This window comes from Chrysemys picta, chromosome 2 (genome assembly GCF_011386835.1).
Source record: "Chrysemys picta bellii isolate R12L10 chromosome 2, ASM1138683v2, whole genome shotgun sequence".
NCBI classification, from domain to species: Eukaryota; Metazoa; Chordata; order Testudines; family Emydidae; genus Chrysemys; species Chrysemys picta.
This window is the reverse complement of record NC_088792.1, coordinates 201615166-201631434: the sequence shown is the minus strand read 5'-3', so window position 1 is coordinate 201631434 and position 16269 is coordinate 201615166. Positions and strand designations below refer to the sequence as shown.

General features: G+C 40.7%; 1 protein-coding gene across 8 annotated transcripts in view; it reads right to left on the bottom strand.

The window, feature by feature from the left end:
* MPPE1 (metallophosphoesterase 1) overlaps window positions 1-16269 on the bottom strand; it is a 41683-nt gene that overhangs the window by 10100 nt on the left and 15314 nt on the right. For 2 of the 8 annotated variants that reach the window (XM_065585250.1, XM_042843198.2), the window contains exons 2-5: window positions 7599-7988; window positions 3348-3456; window positions 2168-2271; window positions 355-435 (exon numbers count right to left, since the gene is read on the bottom strand). In XM_065585250.1, the coding sequence (XP_065441322.1) occupies window positions 355-435; window positions 2168-2271; window positions 3348-3456; window positions 7599-7879 (575 nt within the window). In that variant the 5' untranslated portion in view covers window positions 7880-7988. Of the gene's footprint in view, window positions 1-354; window positions 436-2167; window positions 2272-3347; window positions 3457-7598; window positions 7989-8769; window positions 8917-12776; window positions 12916-13230; window positions 13945-16269 lie in introns of those variants that run through there. The other 6 variants (XM_042843211.2, XM_065585251.1, XM_042843195.2 and 3 more) reach the window with 6 other exon arrangements.

The window sequence follows — 16269 nt, the reverse complement described above, 5'->3', positions numbered from 1 at the left end:
AACCCCCTGCCCCAGGCTCAACCCGGAACCCACTCCCACAATCCGAACCCCTCCCGCATCCCAACCTCCTGCCCCAGGCCGGTGAAAGTGAGTGAGGGTGGGGGAGAGAAAGCAACGGAGGGAGGTGGAAATGGAGTGAGTGGGGCAGGGCAGATCCTGGGTTGATCTTCAATTCAAAAAGTGATCTTGTGCATAAAAAGATTGGAGACCACGGCTTTACAGTATTTACAAACAAGTTTCTTGGGAGTAAATAATGTTTTATGTTTAACAAATATTCACGAGAACACGCTACAACGGGTTCAAGAAAATAAAACCAATGAAAAAGCTCAAAATATTGGCAAACATTATACTCACTTTACCCCCTTCCGGGTTATTAGCTTTCCTGAGGTGAAGTTGAAAACTTTTGCAAACCGTTTTAACTTGTAAGTGGTCATTCTGTGTTAAAAGACAAAAGTAGTATGATGCTCAGAAACTTGCCATTATAAGTAATTTTATATACTTGTATTACAGATTTAAATGGCAATTCCCTGACAGGTACTGCTCCATGATCCAGATTAGACCTTAAAACTGAGATTTTGCATGGGATGGATACAGCCCCTCTCAGTCTATTCTGGCCCCAGAGCAAGCATAACCAAGCCAGGGAGTATTGCCCCCAATACAAGCACAAAGTGAAATACAACAGATGCAAATCACCCTCTCTGATGCTGAGAGAGTAGGGAATGGGGCAGAATACCCACAATACCTTGGTTGCATTTTTGGGTCACTGCAGCACAGCGTGAGTTATAGCAGCAGCTTGACCATGATGTGACCTTGAAGCCACCTTTACAGGGCACTCCTAACTCTCACTCTGTGCACATGAGCTACACCCAAGGTCTGGCTCTAAACATGCAACCCAGCCCCTCTTAACTGATGCTTGAAGACAAAAGCCCTAGATAATAAAAAAAAACCTAACTTACATGGAAGCCAACGGTTACTCAGTACTGCCAAATCCTGTGAATTAACGGTGAGTCATGGGATTTTGATACCTACAGGAGGTACTCTCACAAAGACCCAAGCAGCCACCCCTTTCACCCAATTTTCAGGGCTGGTCACACAGGCAGAGCTCAAGTGAGAGTCTCTGGAACTGAGAAAAACAGATCTGCCCTTGCCACTGAGCCCTGCCTTCATGTATGGATTGGTGCTATCTCAGTGGTAGCAGAGAGAGGGTCCTGGGACAGCAGGACACAGAGAAAGATGTAGGTGGAGGGAAGGAGTCAGGAAAAAGCTACTGTTGAGACTGGGGCCCAACAGCATTACACCCAACCCCCACCCCAGTACTTGCTCTGCTGTGGACCCAGCAGCAGCTTTTCTCCAAGTACACACAAACCCAGTGCCAGGTCAGTGCTTGAGATGTAGGTGGAGGGAAGGAATCAGGAAAAAGCTACACAGCAGCCACTCCTCCGGGGAGGGGCCGGGGGCAGAGGAGTCAGAGAACAGGTGCTGCCAGGTCCAGGGCAGACAAATCCAAGGTGAATTTATTGTAAATGATTGGATAATTGATCTATTAATGTAGCTGATCACCGTTATGCAAACAAAGTCTGATTTTAAAATTATTTTTGAAATGCTTTCAATGTGAATTACTTAAAAAAAATAAGGATTGTCTTTATAATTACTGCACTGAGATACAGATAGTTCTGCAGGGGGGTTTTGCAGTAATTAGCTAGGTGGGAGATGCTGTAAAGACATTCGTACATGTAAAGATCTTTCCGCTCACATAAATCCTTAATAGGAGGACTCGATACATAAGAAGAGTACTTTGTGTTTCTTGGATGTTCATTTTCCAGTTCCATTGTATAACCCTCATCCAGCAGGAGAAAGTAAGACAGTAATAGGAAATGGATGGCAGCTGCCCTACCTTAGGGGCTGAGGGAGAGGAAGTGGGAGCTCCATCTGAGCAGCCAGAAAGAAGCGTGTAGTAAAGGTTGACTCTTCAACCTGGAAGTCTCTCTCACACACATTGGCAGAGGAGTAGAGAGGTGTTAAAGTCAAAAGTCAGACTAAAAACCAACATTTGACTTTGGGGCCAATCTGATGTTATTTGATCTCTTGAGGCTGGCAATACTGAGTCACTGTTTACATCCTGACATTTCATACCTGACAGTGCACTGAATTTTTCTGAAATACTTACTCGTAGTGAAAGCCAATGTCATGGTTGCCAACAACAACCATTAGCTCAGTGCGAACTGGATGTCGGAACATTTTCTGAAACCGCCTGACATCATCTGCCCAGGCCTGCAGGAAAATTGTAAAAACTGCTGATGTTGAAGACAACTATGAAAGGACTTAGCAGTAGGCTGTCACCTTGAGATTTTCATGTTTTATGTGTTTGGCTTAGGGAGAGGAGAAAGAAGCTATTGGAAAAATCAAGTCCAGGGAGAATCACCAAATTTCAGTTTGTAGTCAACTCCCTGGAAAACTACCACTGCCAAGACGAGAGCAGCATCCATTGTATATCTTCTAAGACTGGAATATGGACAATATTAAAACAGCTATTAGTGTCATTAATATTGCAACAACAATGAACTGGCTTTAGAATACAGGACACAAATAGAACTTTCTGACCAGCTATCAGGAAGGTCAGAGCCCCAAACACTAATACCCAGTAATGCACAGGCCTGACTGATTCCCTTGTTTATATTTGCAAAATTAATTTGCCAACAGCTTTATTACACTAGGCAATGCACTTCTTTGGGTTTCAGAAGGCCAATAATGCCCTTTAAAGTAAAAGGCTGGGTTAGTCATTTGCCATTTTAAAGTTTGGACTGTTGGCCACTCATGCTAATAGCCTGTCAGCGTTTACACCTAGCATCATAATGGTGGCCACAAACATTTATAAATGTTACCTCTTTTCCATACTACTCCCCAGATTATCGTTAGGAAGCACCACTCCTAAAAGAAGGAGAAATCTATCTAATCCCCTTTTCACAGCCTCAGTACTTTGTAAGCACGAGGAGGATCACATTTAACTCGTATCTCCCCAGTCATGCACATTCGCCTCCTCTTAACCTTGCACTGTAGGGCGCTGGAGACCAACTCAATGCAAAAGACTATGCCTTCTGCCTGATCTTATTTGTGCCCACATATATCCTCCACTCACACTGGAGTGCAACTGCCTTGCAGTGACTATGTCACACTACACTAGAAATTATAGTCACGGCCTACAAATCTGCAATACATCAATTGTGGAAGAGGAAATTCAAATAAAGCCTGGCTTGCTCTGCATGCCACTTATTTCCAGGAAACCCCATTTCTTTTAAAGCAGTTCAGCATTTTCTGACACTAAAAATCAGTAGATGTGGACCTTTTACCTGGGAGGAGCTCCACTTTCCTTCATCAAAGACGTCTCCTAGGATGAAAACAATATCTGGCTCCAGTAATGACAAGGCAGTTTGGAAGGCTCTCTCCATTTGCCATTCCCTAAGAAACAGGAAGCATCGAATCAATAGACTCTCTTAACTGCCTGATCCTTTACTCTGATTAAACAAGGTCTTTCCTGACAGGACAGTGAAGCAGGCTCTCAAAGACTGAAAGAGCTACTCTGAAACCCAGCTAGATTTTTAAAAAGTCAGGTTTAACACCAGCTCCTGGGCTACCTCCCTGCTCTCCTCCACATCAGAAACCATGATCAGCACCAGCTCATGGGACACCAGACATAAAGTGCTGATACTAACCTTTTATCGCAAGTTAATGGGTTATTTTCAAAGTATGTAAAAACTGATCAGTGGAAGTATGTTGAATAATCGCACACACTTGACCGAATGCATCTGTTCCTGCAGCAAAAGGTTTTGATTGCTCAGAACAAACCCCCACGCTGGATATTGAATCATCATTACAAATCTAACCAATGACACAAATTAGACCTCCAGATAAGCCAATTTAAAATGAGTAAATTACTATACTGCTATTTGCTAGACATGGGTAACAAATTTCCATTTTGTTAAAACGTTATAATGAATTGTGTCAAAATGGTAGTTGACAGAGCTGACACTAGTGTGCATAGGTAAGCCAGCAACTTTGCTATACAAGATCAAGCCACTGTTTTGAGTCCCCTAGGGATGTCTTCCTTTAGTAAATTTCATCCTGCAGTGATCTGAGCAAGGTTTCTGCTGGGACACAGAATAAGCCAGATTCTGCTCTGGATTATAAATGAAACACCAATGAATTTAGCAGAAATATTCTAGACTTACACTACTATATCATGTGATCCCTGTCCTATACCGATATGTAATAACTACCTGTATTTAGTAGTTCATATTAGTTACTAATAGCTTTTTCTCTAGGTTGAGTGCATAACAAAGTGTTATAGGATGTCTTAATATCACATGACATTTTCCAATGCTGAAGTAAAAAAAATAAGGAAGTCTTTATCAATTCATCTAATTAGATGCATAGACTTTAAGTCAGAAGGAACCATTATGATCATCTAGTCTGACCTCCTGCACAACGCAGGCCACAGAATCTCACCCACCCACTCCCGCAACAAACCCCTAACCTATGTCTGAGCCACTGAAGTCCTCAAACCATGGTTTAAAGACTTCAAGGTGCAGAGGATCCTCCAGCAAGTGACACATGCCCCATGCTGCAGAGGAAGGCAAAAAACCCCCAGGGCCTCTGCCAATCTGCCCCAGAGGAAAATTCCTTCCCGACCCCAAAAATGGCGATCAGCTAAACCCTGAGCATGTGGATAAGACTCACCAGCCAGACACCCAGGAAAGAATTCTCAGTTGATCTTTGACTATTAGTGGTAGATATGCCCAATGGCCTGTGATGGGATGTTAGATGGGGTGGGATCTGAGATACTACAAATTGCCAAAATTAGGCTATTCCATCATACCATCCCCTCCATAAACTTATCAAGCTTAGTCTTGAAGCCAGATATGTTTTTTGCCCCCAGTACTCCCCTTGGAAGGCTGTTCCAGAACTTCACTCCTCTGATGGTTAGAAACCTTCGTCTAATTTCAAGTCTAAACTTCCTGATGGCCAGTTTATATCCATTTGTTCTTGTGTCCACATTGGTACTGAACTTAAATTATTCATCTCCCTCCCTGGTATTTATCCCTCTGATGTATTTATAAAGAGCAATCATATCTCCCCTCAGCCTTCTTTTGGTTAGGCTAAACAAGCCGAGCTCTTTGAGTCTCCTTTCATAAGACAGGTTTTCCATTCCTCGGATCATCCTAGTACCCTTCTCTGTACCTGTTCCAGTTTGAATTCATCCATCTTAAACATGGGAGACCAGAACTGCACACAGTATTCCAGATGAGGTCTCACCAGTGCCTTGTATAACAGTACTAACACCTCCTTATCTCTACTGAAAATACCTTACCTAATTCATCCCAAGACCGCATTAGCTTTTTTAACAGCCATATCACATTGGCGGCTCATAGTCCTCCTGTGATCAACCAACACGCCGAGGTCTTTCTCCTCCTCTGTTACTTCCAACTGATGAGTCCCCAGCTTATAACAAAAACTCTTGTTATTAATCCCTAAATGCATGACCTTGCACTTTTCACTATTAAATTTCATCCTATTACTATTAGTCCAGTTTACAAGGTCATCCAGATCTTCCTGTATGATATCCCGGTCCTTCTCTATATTGGCAATACCTCCCAGCTTTGTGTCATCCGCAAGCTTTATTAGCACACTCCCACTTTGTGCCAAGGTCAGTAATAAAAAGATTAAATAAGATTGGTCCCAAAACCAATCCCTGAGGAACTCCACTAGTAACCTCCCTCCAGCCTGACAGTTCACCTTTCAGTATGACCCGTTGTAGTCTCCCCTTTAACCAGTTCCTTATCCACCTTTCAATTTTCATATTGGTCCCAATCTTTTCCAATTTAACTAATAATTTCCCACGTGGAACCATATCAAATGCCTTAATGAAATCGAGGTAAATTAGATCCACTGCGTTTCCTTTGTCTAAAAAATCTGTTACCTTCTCAAAGAAGGAGATCAGGTTGGTTTGGCATGAGCTACCTTTTATAAAACCATGTTGTATTTTGTCCCAATTACCATTGACCTCAATGTCCTTAACCACTTTCTCCTTCAAATTTTTTCCTCAGACCTTGCATACTACAGATGTCAAACTAACAGGCCTGTAGTTACCCGGATCACTTTTTTTTCCTTTCTTAAAAATAGGAACTACGTTAGCAATTCTCTATGGTACAACCCCTGAGTTTACAGATTCATTAAAAATTCTTGCTAATGGGCTTGCAATTTCATGTGCCAGTTCCTTTAATATTCTTGGATGAAGATTATCTGGGCCCCCTGATTTAGTACCATCAAGCTGTTCGAGTTTGGCTTCTACCTTGGATATGGTAATATTTACCTCCATAGCCTCATTCCCAGTTGTCATCCTGCCATTATCCCTAAGCTCCTCATTAGCCTCATTAAAGACTGAGGCAAATTATTTGTTTAGACATTGGGCCATGCCTAGATTATCCTTAACCTCCACTCCATCCTCAGTGTTTAGCAGTCCCACTTCTTTCTTTGTTTTCTTCTTATTTATATAGCTACAGAACCTTTTACTATTGGTTTTAATTCCCTTTGCAAGGTTCAACTCTACATGGCTTTTGGCCTTTCTCACTTTATCCCTACATGTTCTGACCTCAATAAGGTAGCTTTCCTTGCTGATCCCTCCCATCTTCCATTCCTTGTAGACTTTCTGCTTTTTCTTAATCACCTCTCTGAGATGCTTGCTCATCCAGCTTGGTCTACAACTCCTGCCTATTAATATTTCCCCCTTTCTTGGGATGCAGGCTTCTGATAGTTTCTGCAATGGACAATTGGATAATGCAAGCTCACATAGGAAGGGACACTACATCTAAAAGCATTCACTGTTTCTCTCTCTCACGAGGGTGGAGCAAGGGGGACTCCCACCTCACTCACCCAAGTCTATTATCAGGGCTTGAGCTCACTCTCCCCAATTCTTCCTTTAAATACATTTATGGTTATTAAAAGATAAAAGAATGTTCAGTAGAGATTGGGTTTGATGCCACTCAGTCACATAGCTCCTGCCATGGAAAAATGGATACTTTCCTTCAAAAGTTCTGCTTCTCATGGATTACCAGAAGGAAGCAATGTGGTTTAGTGGATTAGGCACGGGGTTGGGACAGCTTGATTTTAGTCGTGGCCCTGCGACACTGGACGAGTTACTATCAAATCCCCCACCCTGTAAACGGGGGGATACTATTACTGACTAGCAGGGGTGTTGTGGAGATTAACTACTTTATTTTTGTAAAGCACTGTATAATTTATAAGTATTATTATAAACTGCAAAAAAGGATTCTCTGAGCCAGACAATGCACTCAGAAGCTTATGGCAGCACAATACAACAGCAGCACTAGCTACCTGGGTCTGTCAGACACTGCACTGATTAGACACAGTCTAATTCCCTAACCCTCCATTATTTTCTTCCCCCGAAATTCAGATAAGCAAGTCAGACGCCGGAGTGGCTACTTGCCCCAAATGCCACTACATTTACTACTGCTTATACATGGATGCTGAGAAAAGCTTTAAAAAAAATTGGTTACAGCATGTTCCCTAAATTCAGTTCTTACCTTCTTAATTTGTCTAGCCAGTGCCCTTTGATTTCACCAAGCAGGTGGGTATCAGATAAAAACATGGCCTTCAAGACAGAAGCCGAAGACTGTTTGCTGCTCCTGTGAGCTTCTATTTTAACTTCTGGCCAATGACACTGAAATATCACCACATAATAAACTAAGAATTCACAAAAGATTAACACCAAGACAACCAGACACAAAAGCTTCAGCAGAAAACAGCCTCTCTTCTTCAAGGGAAGGATCTTCATAATGCCCAAGTCGGATCTCATTATTGCCATGTCAGCCTAGAGAAGTTGTTCCCCTGGGGAAAAGCACCCTCCTTCATACAACAGGAAATGGTGGGGTCCAATCAGAGGTTCATATGGTCTCCACATTGGTACAGAATCCCTGCAGAAACAATATAAAATAAAAAGATATTTACAAGCCCAGTGTTCCAGTCATTAATAATCAAATACAGTTCATTTACAAGATGAAAAGTCACATCCCAATTCCTATTAAATTACTACCATTATTTTGAAAGCCTTGGAGCCCTGTAACTAAAAACAAGAATCACAAAGGCAAAGTTGTTTTCCCAGACAAAGGAATCAGATTATTGCCTAGGAAATCTGAAAATCCATCCTGGTCTTTATTACAAGCTCAGGCTACTCAAACCACACCTCTCCTTCCCCCAATCCTCTAATTGTAAATTGGTTCTGAAGAAGAATAGGTGTGTGGCTAAGACAATAGAGGACTGAGAGCCACAGCTTCCGGCTCTACCACAGGAAAAATTTCACTTAAAGTCTCTTTACCTCAGTAACATACTTCTTCTCTCCCCACAGAGCTGCTCCAAAGCTAAATTCATTATAAAATTATTGAGATCTTAAGATGCAAGATTCTATACAAATAAAAATTAGTAAAATAAAGTGAATCCGTTATTTGCTTGCTACTCTCCAGTACTGAGTTTGGCATAGCACTCTTCTACACAAATCTCTAACTGCACCAGCCCACAGCTGTATGTTATATTTCTAATATGGTTTTATTATTTATAGTGTGAATGGGACAACAGAGTTATAAAATCACATTGTGGAACTGGGTTACAGCCTAGATCATGACATTTCTCCCTAACACCATCCTGTAGCTAAGCTGCCACATGGGTACAGCAAACCAAAGAAAGGGCTAGAACACATACCCTACTATCGGAGTCAGACAACTGTGCACTTCCAGTTACTGGGGCCCAAAGAGAGCGCTTATATTGCTCGGAGTCACTCAATGCTGAAACTAGTTTGTAGGCTAGAAGAAGAGAATGGTCCCAGTGGACTGAAGCAAGTTAGCATACCTGTAAGCAAGAGCAGAATTTGGTCCATTTTATTTAACCTTTGCTAGAATAGGCCTGAAAACCAAAATCAGGGAAAGGAAATTTGTCCAGCAAGTGTCCTTTAATTTCATCATGCAAGTGGGTACTTTGTTTTGAAGGGGCTATTCCGTCACTTCACTTTCATACTGGTCACAGGCTCCCAGAAGGAAGTCTATAGCAGGGGCCAAAACCCAGCTGGCCCTGCTGAGGACACATGGTTAGTGAATTGGGATGCTGTGACCAGGGGACCCTGTCTAGCAGTGGGCTGGATTGTGGGATTCCACCCTAAGCAAAGTATGGGCCTTGGCCTGTCATTTGGAAGTGTTGTCTATGGAGAGATTGAGTGAGGGGTCAAAGGTACAGCTCAGCCTTGAAGCATAACATATTCTATTACTACTACTACTAAAATAATAATGATGTATAGGAGGCACTGAGATGGGAAGGGAGAGCAGCCGAACATATTCGCATTCAAATCATCCCAGGACACACTATGGCAAACGTGACTGCTTTCTGGCACAGTCACCAGAATTTAATAGGATTCCAAATTCAATATGATTTAACTGACTTCAATTAATTTCACTGTGTGAAAGCCTAACGGATTAGTAGATTTCCTCGAGGGTGTGGTAAATTCATTTAGAGCTTTGCAGTAAGGAGGAACAGATCTTTGGGGGCAACAGTGTTTTTAAAGGGGAATTCAGGAGATTTCAAAGTCTTGGTGACACAAGAAGTCTTTCCTTCTAGAATTACTTTTTCAAACTGTCTTAACCCTAATCCAAAACAAAGGATTCTCCATCCTGAGTGAAAGAGATCTGGCAGCATCCAAGACTAACAACAGTAAAGGAAAATCCAAAAAGGCCTGAGAGTGGACCTTTTCCTGGATACCTGGGGGGAAGCTCTTTCCTTCTGTTTAGGAGAAGAAATGCCAGTACTTTCAAAATACCACCTCCTCTACAATCATTTGCAGAAAAATACTCTCTTTCTGGGGCAAGTGCCTGCAAGAAATAGCAAAAGAAGGGACTGCAGTCCCACAGGAAAGGAGGGATGCTAGGTTAACCTTAGAGCAAAGTGCCTAGTCCTCCATGTGCAGCCTCTCCCAGGATTTCACTTAGGAGACAGCACAGCATGCCTGAAGCACCTGCTTTTAAGAGACAGCCACTTAGATTGTATTAACTGGGACAGGAGCACAAGTGACAGTGTTTCTCTAAATACTTATTAATGGAAATTTGAATCAATGTTAATGGAAAGCTGTAAAAAAACCACGCACACTTTCTTTTAAAGATGAGAATTGGACATTTCATTATTTGCTTTCCTATGCTCTGAAGTATTAGGAGACAACATATAATGGTAATACTTACATTCAACTTTTATCTATAGGTAACTAAATATTTTGAAAAAGGCAGGTGAGCACCATTACCCAGATGGAGAAACGAGGCATTTCAAAGGTATACACTAATTTTGGAATCCTCCATGGCTCGGTCTGACATGCCAGTAGCCATTTTTCAGATGTTCTGGGAGCGTTTTATTGGAATTCTGAGTAAACCACCCTTTTGACAGAATCAGGACAGAATTCAGCTCTTCCTACTACAAATGCTCTAAAACCAGTGGGCCAGACAGCCTCTCAATAAGTCCTTGCCTTAAAGAAAATTAACATTGGCAACATGCCACAAGCAGCTTACTTTCTCAAGAAAGCCTACACCTGATCACGAAGTTACCTCTTTTCAAACATGGATTTGTCAATGTTACCAATATTTAGAAACATTATCTTTTCAAGACAGCAAACAGGCATCAGTCTGGGTCAAGGACTATACTTTTTCAATGTCACTTAATATGTTAACAGTAGTGGGTCAATCTTTGCTATGTGCTTTAGAGGAGAGCAGGAAATAATACAAAGGCAAAAACCTCAAAATGCAGCAACTGTTCACTCATTAGATGATAGAAAACACTCAAACAGCCACAATAAACTAACCTGCAAATGCACATTTTCTGTTCATTAAACTACATATGGCTAGATTATGAGCAAGAAAATAGCTTCCACAGTCCTGTTTCATACAGGAGACAGCTCCACGCATACCCAAGTACATGCTAAATATCCTCTTTGTTCTTCTGTTTGTTGTCACCTGTTAAAACTTGATTTTCTCCCTTTCTTCACACTATGAATAGGGTCATTACCTCTCACAAGTTGTCCTGTGGGACAACAGCCATATTATGAAGAAAATGCATAGTTATATGATATTCTTCAGTTATGATACAAGAACTGTAACAGCAATGCAACATCCTAGACCCAAATTAAATTTAGGAACCACAGGAATTACAACATTAAGCAAATCAATGGTCTGTCTAATCTGGTACCCTGTGTCTGACAGAGACCAGTACCAGATATTTCAGAAGGAGGAACAAAAATCTCCTTAACAGTCAGAGTAGACTGATTTAAATTACAGATTTCAATCATCAAACAGGAAACTTTGATTTAAATCTTTGATTTTAATCTTGTTTTGCATTTGTTCTTTTTAGTTGTTTTCCTAAAGAAAAGCTGATCGACATTAAAACATGTTGATTTGCTACGAAATATAGCTGTCACACTAAATTTGGCACTTCTTAACTAGAAGGGTAAATAAATATTTATAGATTTAGTGTAAGAAATTATATAGTTTAACATACATTTATTCAGATTCTTAATGTTTACATTTTTATGCTGGAAAATGATGAATGATGCTTTTCTTATTTACTAGATCAGGGGTCGGCAACCTTTCAGAAGTGGTGTGCTGAGTCTTCATTTATTCACTCTAATTTAAGGTTTCACGTACCAGTAATATATATTAACGTTTTTAGAAGGTCTCTTTCTATAAGTCTATAATATATACCAGTAACTAAACTATTGTTGTATGTAAAGTAAATAAGGTTTTTAAAATGTTTAAGAAGCTTCATTCAATATTAAATCAAAGGCAGAGCCCCCCGGACTGGTGGCCAGGACCCGGGCAGTGTGAGTGCCACTGAAAATCAGCTTGCGTGCCACCTTCGGCACGCGTGCCATAGGTTGCCTACCCCTGTACTAGACTATGGTTAATTTTTTTTACTTGTGATTTATGTCAAGCAGCATTTGGATGGAAATTGGAATTCAATTAAAAGTGTACAAAACCAGCTTTTTAAAATATTATCAGTTGAATATAGCTACCTTAAATGTTCTGGATACATAAGGGGGGAGTGAGTAAGCTTTAAATGCAAAACATGTTTTGATAAACTTACTGTTTATTTTAAAAAGAGAGACAAGGTGCGTGAGATAATGAATTTTCTGCATATCTACTTCAAGATTTTAGAACAAACAGATCTCATCCTTCTGCACAATAAGCTTTTCTGCTTTTTCAGTAACTAGTTCATTCAAAGTTGAAATGAGCTAGTTGAATGAACATCCAGCAGTTCAGTGGTGTTTCTTTAAAACTTCAGCAGCAAACATGTACTACTTGAATGTTTTATTTAAATGATTTCAGTAAGTTTAGTTCTTAACATAGGTTTATTTGAAAACAACACTAAATTTAATTTTTTTTTAAATCTGATTTGTAGAGGGGGAAAAAAATCCATTTTTATCCACCCAATGGTGGATAAAAGGCTTTAGGAGAAGTTCTTCCTGACCTCAGAAGAATCCAGGTGGTGGATTTTTTTGTTTTTGTAAACATACTGCAAGCTACTTAGTATAAAAATCAGAACAAGCAGAAACAATAAGCTTTGAGCAACGATTTTCCCTTTCCTTTAGTGAAAACTCCAATTTCCTTAGTAGACATCTGAAATTACTGGGGGGGGGAAGGGAGAGGGAATAAGGAGGTCTAATAGAAGCAGTAGATAAACACCTCACAACGGAGTCATTCTTCTTTCAGCCAGTCAGGTCTTTCTTCATATTGCTTACATTTCTCACTGGGACCCCATCCTGAAAGGTGCTGAGAGCATCAGTGCTAGCATGGCCGTGTCAGAACCACAGAAACTAAAGATCTATGAACAAGAGGTCAATAAAGTATACTTAGATGACTGGAAAAGTAAACTACAATTACAGAAAAACCTCTAATCTCTGCTTCAAGAGAGGGAAGGGGGGGGAAAAAAAAAGCCATTGGCCACTTTACAAACTCACTGAGCTGTGAAGCTACAAATGAGGCCGGGTTACCCTTGTTTTAACATCATTCTTACCTAGCATTTTAATCAAGGTCAGCATTATAAAACCACAGGATCCTGTTTGCATGTTCCATATTGAAGAGACAAGTGTAAAACAGAAACGTTTGTTAGGCAGGCACATACCACACAAAGCCTTACCGTGCAAATCCAGGATTCCACCTTTACCTCCTGCTGTATAGATTGTTACGAGGGAACCACAAACTATCAAAGGGCTGCCAAAGTATTATATGGTTTAATAGAAAATGTTAGTAAGTTACTTGAGTTGCACTAAGGCACGTAAAAGATGGAAGGCAAAAAAACCCTCAAGATCCTTCGCATTCACAAATCCACGCCATGCTTAACAGAAAAAAGGCAAATAAAACCGACAGTTTCATAACCATTGTTCTACTGCTCTCCGGGAGCCTCTCTCTTCATTAAAAGACATTTTACAAATCAACTTTCACTAGTGCCTCTGCATGCAAAGAGCTACGGGGAAGAGGGGATGAAAGAGCTGAGTCCTCAGTCAAACGATAATCCAGGAAAATACAACCAAAAGCCAGGTGCACGAAAATTATCTTCCTGGTGGAACTGCCATTGAAAGGACATCAGCAATAGTAGAAAACAATACCCCCAACAGACGGGGTGGCGAATCCTCCCTGCAATACCACTTGCTCCAGTGTTTCTGCTCCTGGCTGTTGCTATTCTAGGAGCTGTGCTGCAGATTTTAGGGCTGCCGCAGGTGTCTGATCTGTGCACACATTTCTGGGTTACAGTTTGCTTCTACAGAAAGGACATCGCGAGACCAGCCGAGCATAATTGGCACTAACAGCCAGGAATGCAGCATGACATCTCTTCTTACTAGCCAAATGAAACACTGATCCGGATTGGCTGTTTTACAATTCAACCCAGAGGTTCTGTCATTGGCCAGCTGCAGCTGAATTCTAGTTGGCTGTTTTCAATCGCAGCTGAAATGCTGGCTCACAGCTGTAGCTGCTCTCTTTTTCGACTATAAAAGCTATTTTGAGGAAGACTGGATGTCGTATATTGATCCACAGTAAATCCACACCATGTTTGCAGCCCTGGTTACAGGATAGCTGTTTTCTGACAGGTAGCATTAGAATGATTTGAAGGTCACAGTTAACAGGCAGTTAGACCCATCTCACTGCCAAATGGAATTATGATTTAACCACATCAAAGGACAACCATATTGCCACTAGATATCCCAGCGTAGATGATTGTGTTGTTTATAACTAGACCTTTGATGAAGAATCTAATTAAGGAAAGGTTAAAGGACTTGTGCTTATTCTCATTCTAAAAGAGTGGAATGATGCAATAGTTGTTTTGAAAGTTTTAAGACAGTATGATAAAAGGGATAGCAAGGTTTTCACCTTCTTTTTAAATAGCTCAAGCAGAGGCAATGTATTATAATGAAGATTTCTGAATTATTCAGCAAACTTTGCAAACCGCAGGGTTCTGCCAGGGATGACAGAAGAATGACTCCGTTGTGAGGTGTTTCCTCCTCGCTGTATATTTTTACAATGGTAAAAGATTCATATGGGACACCCTATGAATTTGGAAAAATAAAGAATTTGACCATAACATCTCTGCACCTTCTTCCATGTTGCCCTTTACTTGGGGGAGCACCTTCCCAAAACTGATATGTAAAGCCACCATCTTCTCCTCCCTCAAATCTGTCCAAGAGTCTCTCTGTAAAACACTCTTGAGAAACCAGCCAATTGATGGACAGATAGTTGCTGTTTTATTTAATAAGGAAAAAACTGTCATGAAAAGAGTAAACAAACACGTAGAATAAGATAGCAGTTAGGAACTTTTGGGTAAAATGTTCCAGGGACCAACTCAAACTAGGAATTTGGGGTTACTGCGTCCTCAGTGAGCTTACAAATAATAGGCCAGAGCCTAGGCTGTGTTAGGGCAGCTTTATATCAAACTGCTAGCACAAAGCAACCCTAAAGCCAGGGCACTAATCCTTCAGATATTTCGCCTGCTTGGCTGAAGCTCAAGTAGCATAGAATTACTGTAGCACTTCCGACCTTGGATAGTGGGGATGGGGCAAGTTGTTTCCTACTCCCCTGCACCCAAATGATCTGACTGCACAGCACCTTAAAACCACCTTTGCAATGCCTCTCCTCAGCTGCATTGATCTTCTACCACAACTGACGATTAAGGCCATGAAGTCTACCATAATAAAATGCCAAGGCTGGACAATTAGTCAAATTTAAATACAAAGATTATAAAAAATGCACATTATTTATTCCTGCAACATCCATTTTAAACAAATGAAACAGAACCACTGAATTTCTAAACAAAATGATAAAAGGACAGTTTATTCAAAAACTATATAACAAAGGCACAAGGTCATCGTAAAAGATACAGAACACTGTAAAATTGCATGTTCGAGTCAAGGAAGTCATGATTTTATTGTAGAAAATGAAGTGCTAACCTGGTAACCAGGTTGGTCTGTGTTTTGGGGAGAGAATTCAACATTAAAAATCTAAATGGAATGTTTAATTTCAATTAAGTTTTGTAACTAGTAATAGTCGTATAAGGTGCAGCAAAAGCAAATCCATGTGTTGAACTTATGTGTTTCAAGCACTTTTCATACTGATTATTCAGTTTTATTGATTCTTGTAGAGCATACTTTAAATCTTCTATCTCGTCGAAAAATTCCTAAAAAAGAAAATTCAGTATTCATCTTTTTTTTTCTAGTTACATTTCCCATTAGCCATTGGAAGGTTATGGTCATACGTCAAAATTTTTCCCTTCTTCAGCCTACAGACACAGCGAGTCTCACAGCCCGAGTCGATAGACTCAAACTTCCACTAACATGCTAAAAACAGCTGCATAAAGATTGCAGCTTGGGCCAGAGCTCAGGCTCTGAAGCCTGGTGAGGGAGGTGGGCTTCAGAGCCGGAGCATCTACACAAGCGTCTACACAGCGACATCAAGTTTATCAACTCGGGCTCTGACACTCACTGCTGTGGGCTGCGTAGACGTACCCTCAGAGTACTCTTCAAATTATACACATAGGAATCACTTTGGTCACCAGTGAGGCTGCAACCACATCTGAACTGAGATGTGACAGTTAACTGCAATACTGCACAACAGCTTACAATTTTTATACATATAGCATCTTTCATACAAACAGTTTCAAAATATTTTACAGACAAATAATAAAAGT